The sequence below is a fragment of the Acomys minous genome, assembly GCF_964271855.1.
Source record: "Acomys minous genome assembly, chromosome: 1".
NCBI lineage: Eukaryota > Metazoa > Chordata > Mammalia > Rodentia > Muridae > Acomys > Acomys minous.
The window spans coordinates 139,271,522-139,287,590 of record NC_140483.1 but is presented as its reverse complement, the minus strand read 5'-3'; the positions used below and the strand labels follow the sequence as shown (position 1 = coordinate 139,287,590).

Below are 16,069 nucleotides of genomic sequence, written 5' to 3'. Positions count from 1 at the left end.
CTCACTCATTTGTTCAGGTGAAATATTAACATAAAAATCATTAAAGAACAACAACCAGGAAGTGGTTACATACTCTTTAATCCCAGCACTCAGGGAGGCAGAAACAGGTGGATCTCTGTGAGTTCAAGGCCGGCCTAGTCTATAAAGTGAGTTCCAGGACAGCCAAGGCTACAGAGAGAAACCCTGTCTCAAAAAACAAAAAAAGGCCAAAACCTCTGCAGGGTAAAATACGCAGAGTGAGGAAAATAGAACTGTCCCTTCGAAATGAGGGGAGAGCAGGGTGTTGCACCAGCCTTTCCCTTTGAACACAGTTCGTTGTTTTACTTGCCTTAAAAATTACTAGGCAGGAAAAAAAAAACAAAAAAAATTACTAGGCAGAGTGTGGTGTGCACATCTTTAATTGTGACACTTGGCAAAGGCAGGAGGTTCTGAGTTCAAGGCCAGCCAGAGCTACACAGTGAGCTAACAAAACAAAACAAAACAAAAACCCAAAATCAAACCCCAGCTTGCCTTGAGACTCTGACAGCCGTGCTTTTGAATAATTCTCTGGACCAGGTGTGGTGGCACACACCTTAAATCCCGGCACTCAAGAGGCAGAGGCAGGTGGATCTCTGAGTTGAGGCCAGCCTGGTCTACAAAGGGAGTCCAGGACAGCCAGGACTACACAGACAAATACTGTCTTAAAAATACAAAAACAAAGAATTCTCTGTACACCACTGTTAGACCACCATCAATCTTTCACATCTATAGAGTGTTGTTTAGTTTGAAGATTTTAGACTATATTTGAATTTGCATGTCAACAAGACCACCTAGGCAAATATTTGAAGTCTTCAAGACAGTTCATAGAAAGCATGGGTGGCTCACATCTAAAATCCTGATACTTAGAAGCAGGAGAATTAGGACAGGAAAATCTGTTTCAAAAACAAAATAAAACCCCCAAATTGTTCACAAATGGTTGCATAGGCTGTATATTTGAAAAACCAAACAAAATTGGTTTATAAAAACACCTTGGAAGCTGGGCGTGGTGGCGCACACCTTTAATCCCAGCACTCAGGAGGCAGAGGCAGGCGGATCACCCTGAGTTCTAGGCCAGCCTGGTCTACAAAGCGAGTCCAGGACAGCCAAGGCTACACAGAGGGGATGGGGGAGGGGGGGATGGGACACACACAAAACATCTTGGGATGGGTGTGGTGGTGCACACCTTTAATTGCAGCATTTGAGACAGAGGCAGGTGGATCTCTGTGGGTTTGAGGACAGCCTCAACTACAGAGAAACCCTGTCTTGGAAAACCAAAACCAAAAGCATTCTGTATTAGATCACTATCACACAAAGCTATGCACGAGACCCTAAGGTCGTGGTGCTGTGCTCTGGAAACCTAGGTCAAGCACATTTTGCACCGTTTTTTAGGCATCCAGTACAGGATACTGAGTCATGTTCCTGGCTTGGGTTCTCTGTTCTGTTGGTGGGACATGGACCTCTGCTTGCAGGATAATTTCACAATTGTCAACAAGCTTTCACACTTCTCTAAATTGTACATAATTTTCATCTCAAGTGTATTGATGTCCTCTTTGTAACGTGTTTCTTTTTCCAACTTTTGCAGGAGAATGCAGTGTGCAAGAGTCTCCGTGATGGCTCAGTGTTGCATGTGGGTGTCAGGCGCAGGAGTTAACTGCCCACTCTGCCCTCCTCTTTTTGGTGTTCTGATGTTCTCATTTATTTCCAAAGCTCCAGATGCCCCGTGGTCTTAATCAAACCAGGACACGCCTGAAGTAGGTCACCTCACAACTTTGAAGGGCAAAGCAGGTTTTTCAAGGAAGTTGTAAGTTTTCAATCTTCCTAATGCAGTTAGTTGTGGTGACCCCAACCATAAAGTTATTTCATTGCTGCTTCATAGCTATAATTTTGCTAGTTTTGAATTGTAAATATCTGATATGAGATGACCCCCCCCCCCCGTAAAAGAGTCATTTGGCCCCAAAAGGGTGATGACCCACAACTTGAGACCCACTTTTCTAGAGTATGTCCCTTTAGTCAGTACACTGCCATTCCCTTTTTGTTGTTTTTTTAATGGCTTGAGATATAAGGGTCACAACATACCATACTCTGACAGTTTGAAGGTGGCACAGTGAAATCCACACATACTCTGTATCGTGTTGTTAACTGTTTATTGAAAAAGACACAAAGCTCTCCTGCCTCCAGCCAAAACCATCCCAGGCATCTCCCCTGGGCTGTAAAGCTTACCTTCAAAGCTGAGAGCTGCATCAGTTAGTAGAAATGGCGAATCTAGGATCTGGTTATCATGAATTCATCTGGAAGTGGTGGTGTGCACCTTTAATCCTAGCCCCTGGGAGGCAGAGGCAGGAGGATCTCTGAGTTCAAGGCCAGCAGGGTCTACAAAGTGAGTTTTAGGACAGCCTTAGCTACACACAGAAACCCTCTTGAAAAGTCAAAGGATGCTAAGCTCTGTAATACACTTTTTATAGGTATGGCTTCAGTTCTCTTGGTTGGAGACTTGCTAAAGTATGAGGTCACCCTTTTTGTTGTTTTTTTTTTTCTTTTTGTCTTTTTTTTTTTTTTTTTTGAGACAGGGTTTCTCTGAGTAGCCTTGGCTGTCCTGGGCTCGCTTTGTAGATCAGGCTGGTCTAAGATCACAGTGATCTGCCTCCCAAGTGCTGGGATTAAAGGTGTGCACCACCAAGTGCAATGTCACCTTTGTTATTTTTAATTACTCATTTTTTGTGGCTGTATGGAAGAACAACTTTCTGGCCTGGCTTTATCCTTGCACCACATGGGTCAGGGATCAAACTCAGGTCCTTGGTAGCAAGAGCCTTAACCGTGGAGCCATCTTCCCAACCCCACCCTCACTGCCTTTTCAAGAATAGTCTGTTTTTTAAAGTGGCTGTCATGTTACCTTCACACAAACCATGCATGTCTCCAAGCTCTTGCCGTCACATAAGTTCATCTTTTAATTACAGCCAGTGTAGTGGAAACGTTAACACCTTGATTGGCATTCTCCATTACAGTGATCATCTTTTCATTTTACTGGTGCCTTGTGACAGTGGCTTTGAGCCTGTGCAAAACACACGGGGATCTGAAAACATCTCTCAGTTAAGATTTGGCTAAAGCGAGTGTCCTTTCTAATTCCTTTAGCTGCATCTTGCCTTGAGTCATCATCATCCGGATTGTATCCTGTGGAAGGAAGGGAATCACCAGATTAACCACGGCACAGTTCTGTTACTTTTATCTACTACACTCAAGAACCAACAGCAGCTAGTTACAGGTTGTGGCTGTGGTCTTACCATGCCCAAGGCGCCACATTCAACCCCTACACCAAAAACCCCTACGCAAGAAAAAACACAGTCGGGGGAAGTGGAAAGCCAGATGCTAGGCTACACTGTAGGAAACCAGCTGCTGCTGCCTAACAATTTCAAAACACCAGTGGGAAGTCAGCAGCGGTCGAAATTGAGCCACTTCAGTGGCGTATTTCAAGATGTTCGCTAAACTTCACAAGTTCAAGAACACAACAGGACAAAGGAGCCGCAGCCCCAGTGTGGTCTCGCTCTCACCTCTTCTGTGGCACTTTTGTTTCGTTTAAATTCTTCCCTGGCCCAGTCCTGAAGGTATTTTCGGTCAGCATCGCTTGGAACTTGCCTAATGACCCGCAAAATCTTCCTGTAGAGGAGGAGAACTTGCTGCCTTCTCAGGAACTGCTCAGGGATGGAGAAATGCAAATTACAATCACATAGCCACTGCCTCCCACTCGGCACCCAAACTGTAACCAGAGATGTTCCTTTGGTCCTCAATGCCAAACAGAGCGAGACAAAAATCAAGGTTCATCCCAGAGGTTTGCTTCGGGAGTGCATATTTATCACGCCCGCCCTCCGGAGGCTGAGGCTGCAAGCTGAGACCCGGGGTGGCTGGGGTGACCCACGCCTTGGGCCGAGTGCCTCAAAAGACCACGGAGTCAACCCTACACGAGCGGAGCCCCGGCCTCAATCAATGCAGTTAAGAATACGCCAGGGCCCTGCAGGGCTAGGAGAGCCGTGGATACCTGCTTCAGCGTCAGTGCCGCAGGAGGTAAGCGAGAAGCAGCCATGTTGCCTTTGGAGGCAGCTGCCTGGTGCGCAAGAGCGGAAGTGGCCCGGGCTGTCTGGATACAGAAGCGGAAGTAGGGGGCGGGCGAACCTGGTTCCTAGGAATCGAACGGGAGAGGCTGGGTTTCTGCTGTTATCTGTGAACGTAAGGAACGTCACACAGGAGCTAGTAATCGTTTTACTGGAGGGGAGAAATTGTGTGCATTTTGAGCACCCTTGATGTGTATAGCCGAAAAGGACCGACATTAAACTAGTAACTTCAATTTGAATCCTGCAAGCCTTGTCCTCCAGCAGGTCCCTGCCTGCTCTGTGAACTTCCCCTACTCATGGGGCCTCTCACTTTTTTATTTGTGCCCTACACACCACACACTCAGAAGTCAGATTAGTGACTCTCTACGAGATTATTTTCCAGGTAGTGCTGTTTCGAATCAACGTAGAGCCAAAAATACCCAGCTATGCAGCATTGAGCACCTGCTAAATGCCTTCACTCCTAACACTTCCCAGCTGTGTTCTCCCCCCCACCCCCACCCCTCTACCCTCCCACCCTCGCCATTATGGCTTCATCTCTGACTGGTACAGTGAAACAGCTTGTCCCTCGCAGGTGTACTGTATGCACTGCCCAGAACAGCTCCAGACGCATACAATTCTAATTTCCAGTGTTTACTTTCTCAGGCATTATAAGTAATGCCTATCCCCGTGTGCTTTTTCACATTTTCTCTAATGCGGGGTCTTGAGGATCGAGCTTGTATCATCAAGTATGGGGGCAAAGTATCTTTACTGTATGAGCCATTTCAGTGGCCTTTGGGTAATTTCTTTATATATACAGCTTTAACTCTACGTTAACATTTGTTTCTTTTGAAACTATGATTTCATCCTCTACTCAGAGGTGTTGTAAAATTGTATTATACTGATCAGTTTTCTTTAAATATGTTTACTCCATCTGAAAGCTATTATTTATATATGGATCTAAGTTCTTTCCCAGCAACTAGACTAAAAATTCATTTACTAAGTAATTCATACTGTTCTCTGGCCATCTTGGTAATCTTTTTGACTGCAGGGTCTTTTGCGATCTGAACAATCCGTTCAGGCTTGTTTTATCTTGGACTAGTATCAAGGTATAAATTTCGCCTTTTTGTTGTTGTCTGGCAGATCCAGAAGTTTCTTGTTAGGATATTTCTTTTTCCCCCTATGACCCTTGGAAAGGCACTGAGCTGTTTCTCTCCACATCACCTGGAGATATTTATGGGAATTCTGACTTAGTGCTGGGTCTATAAATTGGGCACAGAGAACAGGTATTTTGTACGTTCTTTTCTCTACAATCGTACTAGCCCCAAGCAGTGTTGTCATATGGGCATACATTCCCCGTCTCAAAGATTTATATTTTGAATCGAAAAGCTTTAAAAGTCAATGCAGTGTTACTAAATTGACTGAAAAGGTTCTGCCTTAAATAATCTCTCACCACCAAACCTCAGGGTACAGCGTTTTTAAAGACAGAAAACCATGGCGACATCACTGTCCGGTGTAAGTCAAGGAAACCTGGTCACATTTGTTTTGTCTATACAACCAGCAGATTTGGTTATGTATCTGAGCCATGGAAAGACCCAAATGTGCTGCCAAAGTGGACATGACTTTTCAAGGTGTTTAAGGGACTAAAAATGTGCCTGAGCAGACACATCAGGATAAGATCAAGACCAGAAGGCCTTACCTTAGTCACTTTTTAAATGTATTGCTTGTAAGAGCCAACTGATATTTGAATATATAGTTAGGAATAACTCAATAAATAACTCAGATTTTTAAATTTTAATTTAAAATTAATTTAATTTTTTAGTTTTTATTTATTTTTACAAAACTATTACTTTTAGATACAGCCATTGGGGTAAACCCTGTAGGAAACATCATAGCCAATATTACTCTGAGTTCAACAGGAGGAAGGGGCTTCATGGCCCCCACTGTAGTCTCTGGAAGGTGAGGCTGGTCTGGGTGGAGGGTCACATCTGAGCTTCTTCCTTCTTGGGTCGTGTTGTTTTCTTTACCTGGATATGGAGGGTCCATGGGATGACACTCGCCACTTAGTGTTTAGATGATTGTCCATAGTCTAGCCATAGCTGACTGGCCCTGTGGCAGAGTCTCTATCTTATAGTATCTAAAACTCTCTTGGGAACTTTTTTTTTTTTCAAGAGGTTTCTCTGTGTAGTCTTGGCTGTCCTGGACTCACTTTGTAGACCAGGCTGGCCTCAAACTCACTGAGATCTGCCTGCCTCGGCTTCCCAAGTGCTGGGAGTAAGGGCATTTTTAAAACCCTTTTTATCAAAAATATAACCTCATACTTTATTATCTTTATTAACATTTTTATCTTACCATTCTTTTAAAGAATTTTTTCATTTCCTTAAAGAGTTGAATCCAAATTACATACATGGAATGTGGTGGTTTGAATAATGACCCACATAAACTCATATATTTGAATGCTTAGTCACCAGGGACTGGCACTACTTGAGGATTAGGTGTAGCCTTATTAGAGTAAGTGTGTCCCTGGGGGGTGGGCTTCCTGGTTTCAAAAGCCCATGGTAGGCCCAGTGTTCTCTCTCCCTGCTGCCTCTACATCAGGATGTGGACCTCTCAGCTACTTCCTGTTTTGGAAACAATATCCCAACCCTTCCATCAGGAGCCAGATGCAGTGGTGAAAGCCTGCTAGCTCAGGCAGAGAAGGCACCTGGTTGACCCTCTGACTCAGCCAATGTCCCAGAAGGAAAAGTAGTTGGAAAAAGCCTTTCCTCCTTCTCCATGCTGTGTGAGATACCCTCAACTCAATGTCCCTCCTTTCTGTTTACTCCCCGCCAGCGGATTTCTTTCTTTCTTTCTTTCTTTAAAGATTTATTATTTATTAGTATGTATACAGAGCTCTGCCTGCATATACATCTGCAGGCCAGAGTGTGGTTGTCGGGAATTGAACTCATGACCTCTGGAAGAACAGTCAGTGCTCTCAACCGCTGAGCCATCTCTCCAGCCCCCGCCAGCTGGTTTCTTGCTCTGCCTCTTGACCTAGGCTTAACCAAAAGAAGAAACAGGTTTGTTTGTTCGTTTTTCAGTTCACAATCTTGAAGTTGATTCCCAGGTGCTCCTCCTAGCCTGCCTTCAGTGACTCAGCAATAGCAGCCACATCATCACCAGCCACCAAAAGCAGCAAAATCTACTCTTTAAGAGGTCCCCACCAGCCAGGTGGTGCTGGCGCATGCCTTTAATCCCAGTACTCGGGAGGCAGAGGCAGGTGGATTGCTGTGAGTTTGAGGCCAGCCTGGTCTATCTACAACGTTGAGTCCAGGACAGCCAAGGCTACACAGAGAAACAGGTCTTGAAAAACAAAACAAAACAAACAAAAAAAAGGTCCCACCACCATGGCCTGCTGTCTCCCCACAACCCCCCACCTCTCGGCCTTTCAACTCCTCCAATAAATCTCTCGAGTGAGATCTGCTGCATGGTGTGATCTCTGAGAGCACCATCTGCCAGAGTACTTCCACAGCAAACCCTTAACATTGGTGTTTTGTGACTTGGCTAGACATCCTGGTACCTGCACAATACTCCCTGGGGAGAAGGGCCCTAAGCTATACTAGGACCGTATCATTTATGTCTGGTCCACCTGCAACAGACTCACCTTATGGCTCACTGGTTGCTAGGTACCCCATCTAAGAGTGGCAGTTGGTAAGTTTCCCCTTTGGTCAGTGTCAGTGCTTTCATGGATTCAGGGGAGTGACTGTTGAGCATCCAGTATACCACTGGTATTTTTGGAGGTAGAGGTGCCCCCAGCCAGTTTTTTTTTTTTAAGATTTATTTATTATTTATACAGTAGTCTGCCCACACACCAGAAGAGGGCTCAGATCACATTATAGATGGTTGTGAGCCACCATGTGGTTGCTGGGAATTGAACTCAAGGACCTTTGGAAGAACAGTCAGTGCTCTTAACCTCTGAGTCATCTCTCCAGCCCCCCCAGCCAGTTTTGTTTTGTTTGTTTGTTTGTTTTTTCTGGTTTTTCGAGACAGGGTCTCTCTGTGCAGCCTTGGCTGTCCTAGACTCACTCCCCAGCCAGTTTTTAAGGCTACAGTTGACCCTTTCCCTTGAGTGAAGCTTGTTTTTTTTGGGGGGGTAGTGGTGGCTAGTTTTAGCCTTTTGGCTTTATGTAAAAGTCCTGGTACCAGGAGCCCTGTCTGCTTGGGTTTCTCAGCCCTAACCCCTATCTAGTGTAGTGACAATCCACTGATCAGCTTGATTTCCTTGTTTGGTCCCCAAGTCCTGGGGACACCTTGGGCTTCAGGCCTTGGACTGTCCCCTTTTCCTTACCCACAGAACAGTGGGACTCTTTATCCGGCACCCAACTTATGGGCCTCTAAATTTATCTGCTTCTGCAGTCAAACCTGGCCTCAATACCCTTACACAATGAATCAAAATGGCTGTCCAGCAGCCTCTATAACTACTGCCAACAATTGGGGAAATGGAAAGAAATTCCCCATTCCCTATTTTTTTTTTCTCTGATCCAAGCCCTGCCTGTTTTTGTTTGGTCTCCCACACACACTGTCTTTAAATTATGGTTGATGGTTGTTTGTTCCAAAGTGGGAGCAGGAGACCTAGCAGGCAGGACAGAAAAGGACAAAGTAAGTCGCTGCAGCACGCACACACCCAGCACAACCCTGCTGTCACCTGCAGCATCCCCTCTGGACCAAGTCTCTGAAGGTGTGTATGGATTATATGCGAATCTGATTCCAAATCTAGAGTCTGAGTCTTCAACTGCTGCTTCCATCTGTCCAGCTGTGCCCTCTATGCGGACTTCTGTGCTTGTCTGGCTAGCGCAGCCTGCTGAGCCTCTGGCCTGCTGTACTCTGGTGGACACGTCTTCTCTCCTGCTCTCTCCCCTCCAGCCCCCCAGGAACTGCAGCCTGGATTCTCTCCCTCTGCTCTGACTTACTATACCTGTATGGGTCTCTCCACTAAAGATACTTTCTGGTTCTTTTATCCTGTACTTTTCTGGCTCCAGCCTGAGATATTTCTATGATTTCTCTCTGCGCTGCTTTTAAAAAAAAAAAAAATCTCCTAAGATGATGGTGGAAACTCTTTTTTTTTCAGGATCTGCTAGTTGCTTCTTAGATATGGTTAAAAGATCTATACAATTTGTAACAAAATTTGGCTTTAAACTTATAACAAAAGGCTTATAATTAAAAAAACATGGGTGTATCTGTGATTCTACTCATTTAGGATATATACATGTAACTTGGATCAACTCTTAGTCATTAAAAACATACAGATCTACTAACAAAACATGTTTGTTTCTAAGACAGGGTTTCTCTGTGTAGCCTTGGCTGTCCTGGACTTGCTTTGTAGACGAGGATGGCCTCAAACTCAGTGATCCGCCTGCCCCTGCCTCCCACAGTGCTGGGATTAAAGGCGTGTGCCACCACACCAGGCTTGAAAACAGTTTTTTTCTTTTCTTTTTTTTTTTTTTTTAAAGATTTATTTATTATATATACAGTGTTCTGCCTGCATGTAGACTGCAGGTCAGAAGAGGGCATCAGATCGCATTATAGATGATTTTGAGCCACCGTGTGGCTGCTGGGAATTGAACTTCTAGAAGAGCAGCCAATGCTCTTAACCCCTGAGCCATAAACCACAATAATGTGGCTCTCTTCTGTCTTGGCTGATGGCCTCATAAAGATGCAAGCAGCATGTGGCTGGTAGACATGTTTACTAAAGTTAAAGAGTACATACCAATGTGACTTCACCACAGATGACTATGTGGCATAGAACAATTGCAAAACTTCTTAGTCCTAGTGAGCTGTTTATAATGATCTCCTTTTTAGACTAAGGAAGCAATACCAAGTCTCCAATATTTAGTATTAGTATGGATTTTTGTACGATAAAAACTTAAGGTTGTATTTGCTACAACATACTGTATATGTGATTCAGCTCTTGTATAGAATATATTGTATACGATGATAAAAAATCTAAGCTTATAGGTCTCCTCAGACTAACAAAAGCTGGTTTAAGATACATGTTTAACAACTTATGTCTTTGCTAAGAGTGCTGAGAAGAAACAGTATATTTGAAGTCTGTGACCCAAGTGCAGCTCTAGTGGACATCTGAGTAGAGTCACTGTCAGGTAACGGGATGACAATATTGGTGGTGGTCTCATGAGAATATACTGACTAACCTTATAGCTGTTTAAGTGTCAGACTGTACTTATACAATGACACCATCATGTTATTATGCAACCCATGACTGCTTGAGACCACCAGAGACCAGCCCTGCTGCAGCTGCATATAGCCTTACTGCTCTTCTGATATTATGTAATCCTGGGACTCAAGAGTTCACCTGTCTCTGCCTTTCAAGCCCTGGGATAAAAGTGTGCACTGCACCACCATGCCCACCTTCACAGGGTGTTCTGACTAGATGATTTTGAGACTATGGCAATGGGAAGGTGATCTGAACAAGATTATTATGACAGCATGCCAACTGTGCTGCTTGTCCCTTAAGAGCACTGGCTGTCCTGAGTTCAATTCCCAGCAACCACATGGTGGCTCACAACCATCTGTAATGTTATCTGACGCCCTCTTCTGGCCTGCAGGCATACATGCTAGTAGAGCACTCAAGACATAAAATAGGTAAATAAGTATTAAAAAAAAAAAAATCCTTGGGGCTGGAGAGATGGGTTAGAGGTTTAAGAGCACTGGTTGCTCTTCCAAAGGTCCTGACTTCAATTTCCAGCAACCTCATGGTAGCTCACAGTCTGGTTGCCCTCTTCTGGCATGCAGGTGTACATGCAGGCAGAACACTGAATACATATCAGCTAGACATGTTGATTAGAACTGCAGTCAATGCAATATGGGACAAGAGTTATAGGATCAAGTTCCAAACACACTCTTTACAATCCTGTCATAATCCTCATACTCCAGTAAGATCAATAAAAAAAAGCCAGGCGTGGTGATGCAGGCCTGTGATCCCAGCACTCAAGAGAGGCCGAGGTAGGTGGATCTCCGTAAGTTCCAGGATAGCCAGGGATATACAGAGAAACCTTGTCTATAAACAAACACAAAACCCCAAAATCAAACAACAAAATGACCAAAGATTAACAGTTATTTAATAGTTTTCAGAATATAAGCTGCATAGCGTTTTTGAATAAAAAATAATATAACTTTAAGTACATGCTTTAGGACACTTTGATGACCACAACATGAGGGTGGCACACTTCACAGTGTAATCTGCAAACAGACCTGGAAACAGCTGTACAGCACAATGCCTACAAACAACATTTAAATAGAACACAGCACATGATTTCAAGTATTCAAACACTGCTTTCTGGCCAAGCAAAACTGACCTCACTCCAAGCAAACAAAACCTAACACTACTGTGCTTGTGTGAGTGAGGGGAGATGGAGCTGTTCAGTTCTTGTGGACACAGCATTCAGCATTCTTTTACTCCTTTCCACGATGAGACTGGCTCAGGGTAGCTTTGAAAGCAGTACGAGGAATAATTCCTCCTCTTAACACTGGGGATGGGGGTGGCTAAAGAAATAAATTACAGCAAGGGACTACGGCAGTCAGAGAATGAAATAGGGAGAATCACCTATTATTGCATAGTCTCCTGAGGCAGCCACTGTGGAGGGCACAGCACGCTGCTTCACTGTTTTGTGTAGCTCTGTGATCGTCTTTACTGATTGCTTTATGAAAGCATCCCATCTAGTCGGGAGCCCTGCACTGCTGTGAACGGCCTGCGCCAGCACAGCAGGGAGCTCGAGAGCTCACACCAAGCTCTGCTGTGCTGTAAATACAAATGTTTAGTGCAATAAAAAGTACATTAAAATAGAATCAGGTCCAAGATGAAGTGGTATCGGAGCACTGAGCTCACAGACAGCTGTCCACAGCCTGCTCTGCTCTATGAGTGGTCAGACGCTGTCACCAGCTCAAACCACTGCCTGAGGGCATCGCTGAGGGTCTCTGGAAGTGCATTCACATCCCGAAGAATGATGTAAAACGGGAACGGGAACTCTTCCATGTAGGATCGAATCTCGGGCATCTCTCCTGGTCCTTTAAATATTGGTACTTTAATGTCCAAGATAGAATCCTGTTAACAAAAGACATTTTAAAAGAAAAAGAAAACTAAGTCAGATCCTAGACTAGCTTACTAGTGACCTTGTTAGTTGTGAACTTTTATTCCTCCCTAAGAGAATGTTCATGAAGAAGGCGGCTTTTTCTAAGTGCCCCTTCTAGGACAAGGAGCAGTTCAAGGAAGAGGAACAAATCAGAAAGTCTGCTGTCCCTGCAATAGTGTCTCTACACTATGGAGAAATCTCCACCTATCTTTCCAGCCAGGATCAGTGCAACCTGCAGGGATGGTATGGGAAAGGCTGGTCCCTTATGTAAAGGGAGCTCAGGGCCCACTCTGGCAACTGCTATCCTTTTCATAGAGGGAAGCTATATTCTATAGGATGGCTTTCTGAGTCTCTGAATCTCTGCTCTCGTACTCATAACTTTCTGTGTTGGGAAGAATGCTTTTCACATTGCAGGAGCACCAGTGTCTCAGGACGACAGAGATGCAGCCATACAAGGTGATTCATCTGCAGAATTGTAGCTTTTGGTGCTCACTCACCCGGGAACTGGGATTATCCAACACAACAAAAATGACGAAGATGTTGGCATTCTGGGCAGCCTGGACTGCTGCCAGGACTCTATCTTTGCCTTCAAGGAAAAGGCCTCGTCCATCAGAAACTATGAGGAGTAGCTGCGCAGTCTCTGCAGAAGCCGTACATTAGAGGAGGAAGAGAAAGAACAAAACTCATTTTTAACAACTGGAAACCACCCGTGGGCTCTCTAGAGATGGACAGGAATTGCCACATTCTGCACATAAACAGGGAGCCTATGATCAGACCTATTACTCAGGAGAGACAAGACACTCAATTGGTCAGCACAGCAAACGGAAGGTCCAATTTAGATAAACTCGGACTGTGAAGCAATTGACGTTAAAAGTAAAGCATGTGTGGGACCCCCAGAAGGCTCAGCAGATAAAGGCACCTGCTGTCTGACAACATAAGCTGACTCCTTGAGACTCACATGATAGAAAGCAAGAGTTGACTCCACAGATTGTTCTGTGACCTTCTGTGGACTCCAACAACCACAGAGATAAGGAGACTAGCAAAGGTGATAAAATGAGAGGCAGGTGCGGTGGGCACACACACCTTTAATCCCAGCACTAGGGAGGCAGAGGCAGGCGGATCACTGTGAGGTAAAGGCCAGACTCGTCTACAAAGTGAATCCAGGACAGCTAAGGCTACACAGAGAAACCCTGTCGCAAAAAACCAACCCCCCAAAACAAACAAAAACCTCTGAACTTAATCTACTTCATATCTAGCGCCTTTATCAATTATAAGCCTTGAAAATGAGTTCAGAATAAATAATGAATAAAGAATTGTATTTTTTTTTTACATTTTTTCCTATAGAGAGTATTTTAGGGTCTGGAAAGATGGTTCAGCAGTTAAGAGCACTGTCTGCTCTTCCAAAGGACCCCGGTTCAATTCCCAGCACCTATATGGCAGCTCACAACTGTGTGTAATTCCAGTTCCAAGGGATCTAACACCCCCACACCAATGCATATAAAATAAGATAAATTATTTTTAAAAAGAGTGTTTTTAAAAAAAGAGAATATTTTAATCTTCATGTTTTTTCCTATAGAAAATATTTTTTTAAAAGGTGATGGGGGGCACAAGGGACTTGGAAGGTGACTCCTTTGGTAAAATGCTTCCTAAGCAAGCATGAGGAGTTGACTTAGGACACCCAGCACCCACATTTGGTCAGATGTATGCCTGCAATCCCAGTGTTGGGAGACAGAAGGAAACCTGGGGTTTCATGGCCAGTCTAGCTGTAAGTTCAGTGAAAGATTCTTTCTCAAAAATAAACAGATGAACAAGCACATAAATGGAGCAACCGAGGAAGGCTTCCACCACCAACTTTGGGCTTCTCTGCACACACACATCTGCATACATACACACTCACAAATTAGAACAAAAAAGATGGGCGCAGAGACACGGGAAAAACCGTAGAGATAGAGAAGCAATCTGTTACCGAAGAGGAAGACTGTGGCTCACCTGGATTGACGTTCTGTGATAGTTTCTGTGCAGCTACAAACATTTTGGCTACAGATTCTAGAAACTAAACAGAACCAACACAGATTAATTCTACTTAAGACCCCATTTATAACTACAGAGACCTGAGGCTTCTGACCTATGGTCTGTCTTTGTACTGTGCAGCACTGACACACTCAAGTACAGACAAGTCTGTCACTGGCTAGTGGCTCTATTAGTGTTGTACAAGTCACTCCAAAGGAAGAGAGGATGACAACATGAGGAAAAATGAAGGCAGATTGAGAGCAAGAGCTACGAGAAGGAAAGCCTGTTGTTTCATGTTCCTCAGGAAATCTCTAGCTCTACTTCCCATAGTTTTGTCTTTAGGCTTAACAGGAGAGAGACTAGGCCCACAGCCACCTGACCAGTGGGATACTAGACAATAACTTTGTTTTTCAAACATCAAATGTTCAACTGTGCCAAAGTTAATGATCTTTCGGCTTGGTTAAAGGACATCAGGGAAACTGTTCTAGAAACATATGGATTGATGCTACACTGTGCATTGTCATGCTGCCTGTCCCAATTCCAAAGTGCAAGGGGCGGGGAGGGCTAGCAATTAATGTCTCTTAGCTTTAGAACTGGTGCAAAGCACACCTTGATGTCTCAGCATACCTGAGCGATCTTAGTCTTCCTTTGCTGGAATTTGCAGAGCCGTAGAATCTGAGACCCTGAAGAATCATTAAACTGCTCGTGGAATGGATGCAATAGCTTTACTGACTCTCCAAAGCTTGGAATGAAAAACCAGACACAATATGATTTCTTTTTTCAGTCATGTGATCAAAACAGTAAAGGTTGGAAACAGGAGCCCACATCTTTAATCCCAGCAACTCAGGAGGCAGAGGCAGGCAGATCTCTGAGCTGGAGGCCAGTTTGGTCTACAAAGCAAGTTCCAGGACAGCCAGGGCTACACATAGATACAGTGCCTTGAAAAACAAAACAAAACAAAACCCCCAAAAGTTACATCAGAGGATGGAGAGATGGCCAGCGGTTAAGAGCATCTCTTCCAGAGGACCCAGGTTCGGATCCTACCAATCATGTGTGGCTCACCACTATCTGTAACTCCAGTTCCAGGGGATCGAACACCATTTATGGCCTCCAAGAGAATTTATTGTACACATGTGGTGCCCAGATACACAAAAAAGCAAAACACCCATACACATAAAGTTAAAAAAAAATAAGTTTTAAAAGGCAACATTACCTGCACACTGCAATCTGACCCACTTCGAGGAGGGTTAAAGCGTTACCAATCACAGCCAGCGACTCAAATGCAAGCTATGAAGAAGAAAGATGAGATTAAGGCATCAAAACTCTTCCAAAGGCCGGGCGTGGTGGCGCATGCCTTTAATCCCAGCACTCGGGAGGCAGAGGCAGGCGGATCGCTGTGAGTTCGAGGCCAGCCTGGTCTGCAAAGCGAGTCTAGGACAGCCAAGGCTACACAGAGAAACTCTGTCTCAAAAAACCAAAAAAAAAAAAAAAAAAAAAAACTCTTCCAAACCAGTTTGCTTAAGACTTCACAGAACACATTGTTTTTTGTATGGCAAACAGGTGAACAATACTGCCAAAATGTCATATAACCAGCTCAGGCTGCAGTGCTCCCAGACTGTCCTCTGTGCTACAGCTGCTTAAAGCTGTAGCTTTCCACGGCAGAGCCTATATAAAATCTTTTATATGTAACTAAACTTTAACAGTTTGAACTCATTCTCATGTACTAAGAGTCAGACTACAGGACAGAGTGAGAAAACTTTATTAGCAGGATTTTTCAGATTTCTGAGTCCCCATTATGCCATGCAGAAGGTCTTTCTCTGTGTGCAGGTTTCCTCA

The 16,069-nt window shown here is 44.3% G+C and overlaps 3 protein-coding genes across 5 annotated transcripts in view; 1 reads left to right on the top strand and 2 right to left on the bottom strand.

Moving 5' to 3' along the window:
- The window catches only part of ANKRD6 (ankyrin repeat domain 6), a 161,642-nt gene extending 159,633 nt beyond the window's left edge, over positions 1–2,009 (top strand). Inside the window, exon 17 of the transcript XR_014780602.1 lies at positions 1,601–2,009. The gene's annotated coding sequence lies outside the window, so the exon portion shown is untranslated. The remainder of the gene's footprint in view (positions 1–1,600) is intronic.
- A 136-nt stretch (positions 2,010–2,145) lies between these two features.
- LYRM2 (LYR motif containing 2) lies at positions 2,146–4,171 on the bottom strand. Of its 3 annotated transcripts, none has more exons than XR_014780605.1 (4): positions 4,049–4,171; positions 3,564–3,704; positions 2,909–3,186; positions 2,146–2,388 (listed from the first exon to the last, which is right to left on the bottom strand). XR_014780605.1 is itself a non-coding variant. In XM_084789148.1 (3 exons), the coding sequence occupies exons 1-3, from the start codon at positions 4,091–4,093 to the stop codon at positions 3,106–3,108; spliced, it is 267 nt and encodes an 88-aa protein (XP_084645274.1). In that variant the 5' UTR covers positions 4,094–4,171; the 3' UTR covers positions 2,146–3,105. The 3 variants fall into 3 exon arrangements, 1 of the variants encoding a protein (XP_084645274.1); XR_014780606.1 differs by having other exon boundaries at positions 2,146–2,341; XM_084789148.1 differs by having other exon boundaries at positions 2,146–3,186.
- A 7,024-nt stretch (positions 4,172–11,195) lies between these two features.
- MDN1 (midasin AAA ATPase 1) overlaps positions 11,196–16,069 on the bottom strand; it is a 127,451-nt gene continuing 122,577 nt past the window's right edge. The window contains exons 98-102 of the mRNA XM_084789073.1: positions 15,447–15,520; positions 14,861–14,975; positions 14,213–14,276; positions 12,721–12,863; positions 11,196–12,195 (exon numbers count right to left, since the gene is read on the bottom strand). Of these exons, the coding sequence (XP_084645199.1) occupies positions 12,007–12,195; positions 12,721–12,863; positions 14,213–14,276; positions 14,861–14,975; positions 15,447–15,520 (585 nt within the window). The 3' untranslated portion in view covers positions 11,196–12,006. The remainder of the gene's footprint in view (positions 12,196–12,720; positions 12,864–14,212; positions 14,277–14,860; positions 14,976–15,446; positions 15,521–16,069) is intronic.

Bases quoted from the DNA above. Each gene is read 5' to 3' on its own strand.
- LYRM2 (XM_084789148.1), bottom strand. From the start codon at position 4,093: ATGGCTGCTTCTCGCTTACCTCCTGCGGCACTGACGCTGAAGCAG. The intron at 3,705-4,048 runs GTATCCACGGCT...ATCCCTGAGCAG, and splicing joins CGGCACTGACGCTGAAGCAG to TTCCTGAGAAGGCAGCAAGT. The intron at 3,187-3,563 runs GTGAGAGCGAGA...TTCCTTCCACAG, and splicing joins ACAAAAGTGCCACAGAAGAG to GATACAATCCGGATGATGAT.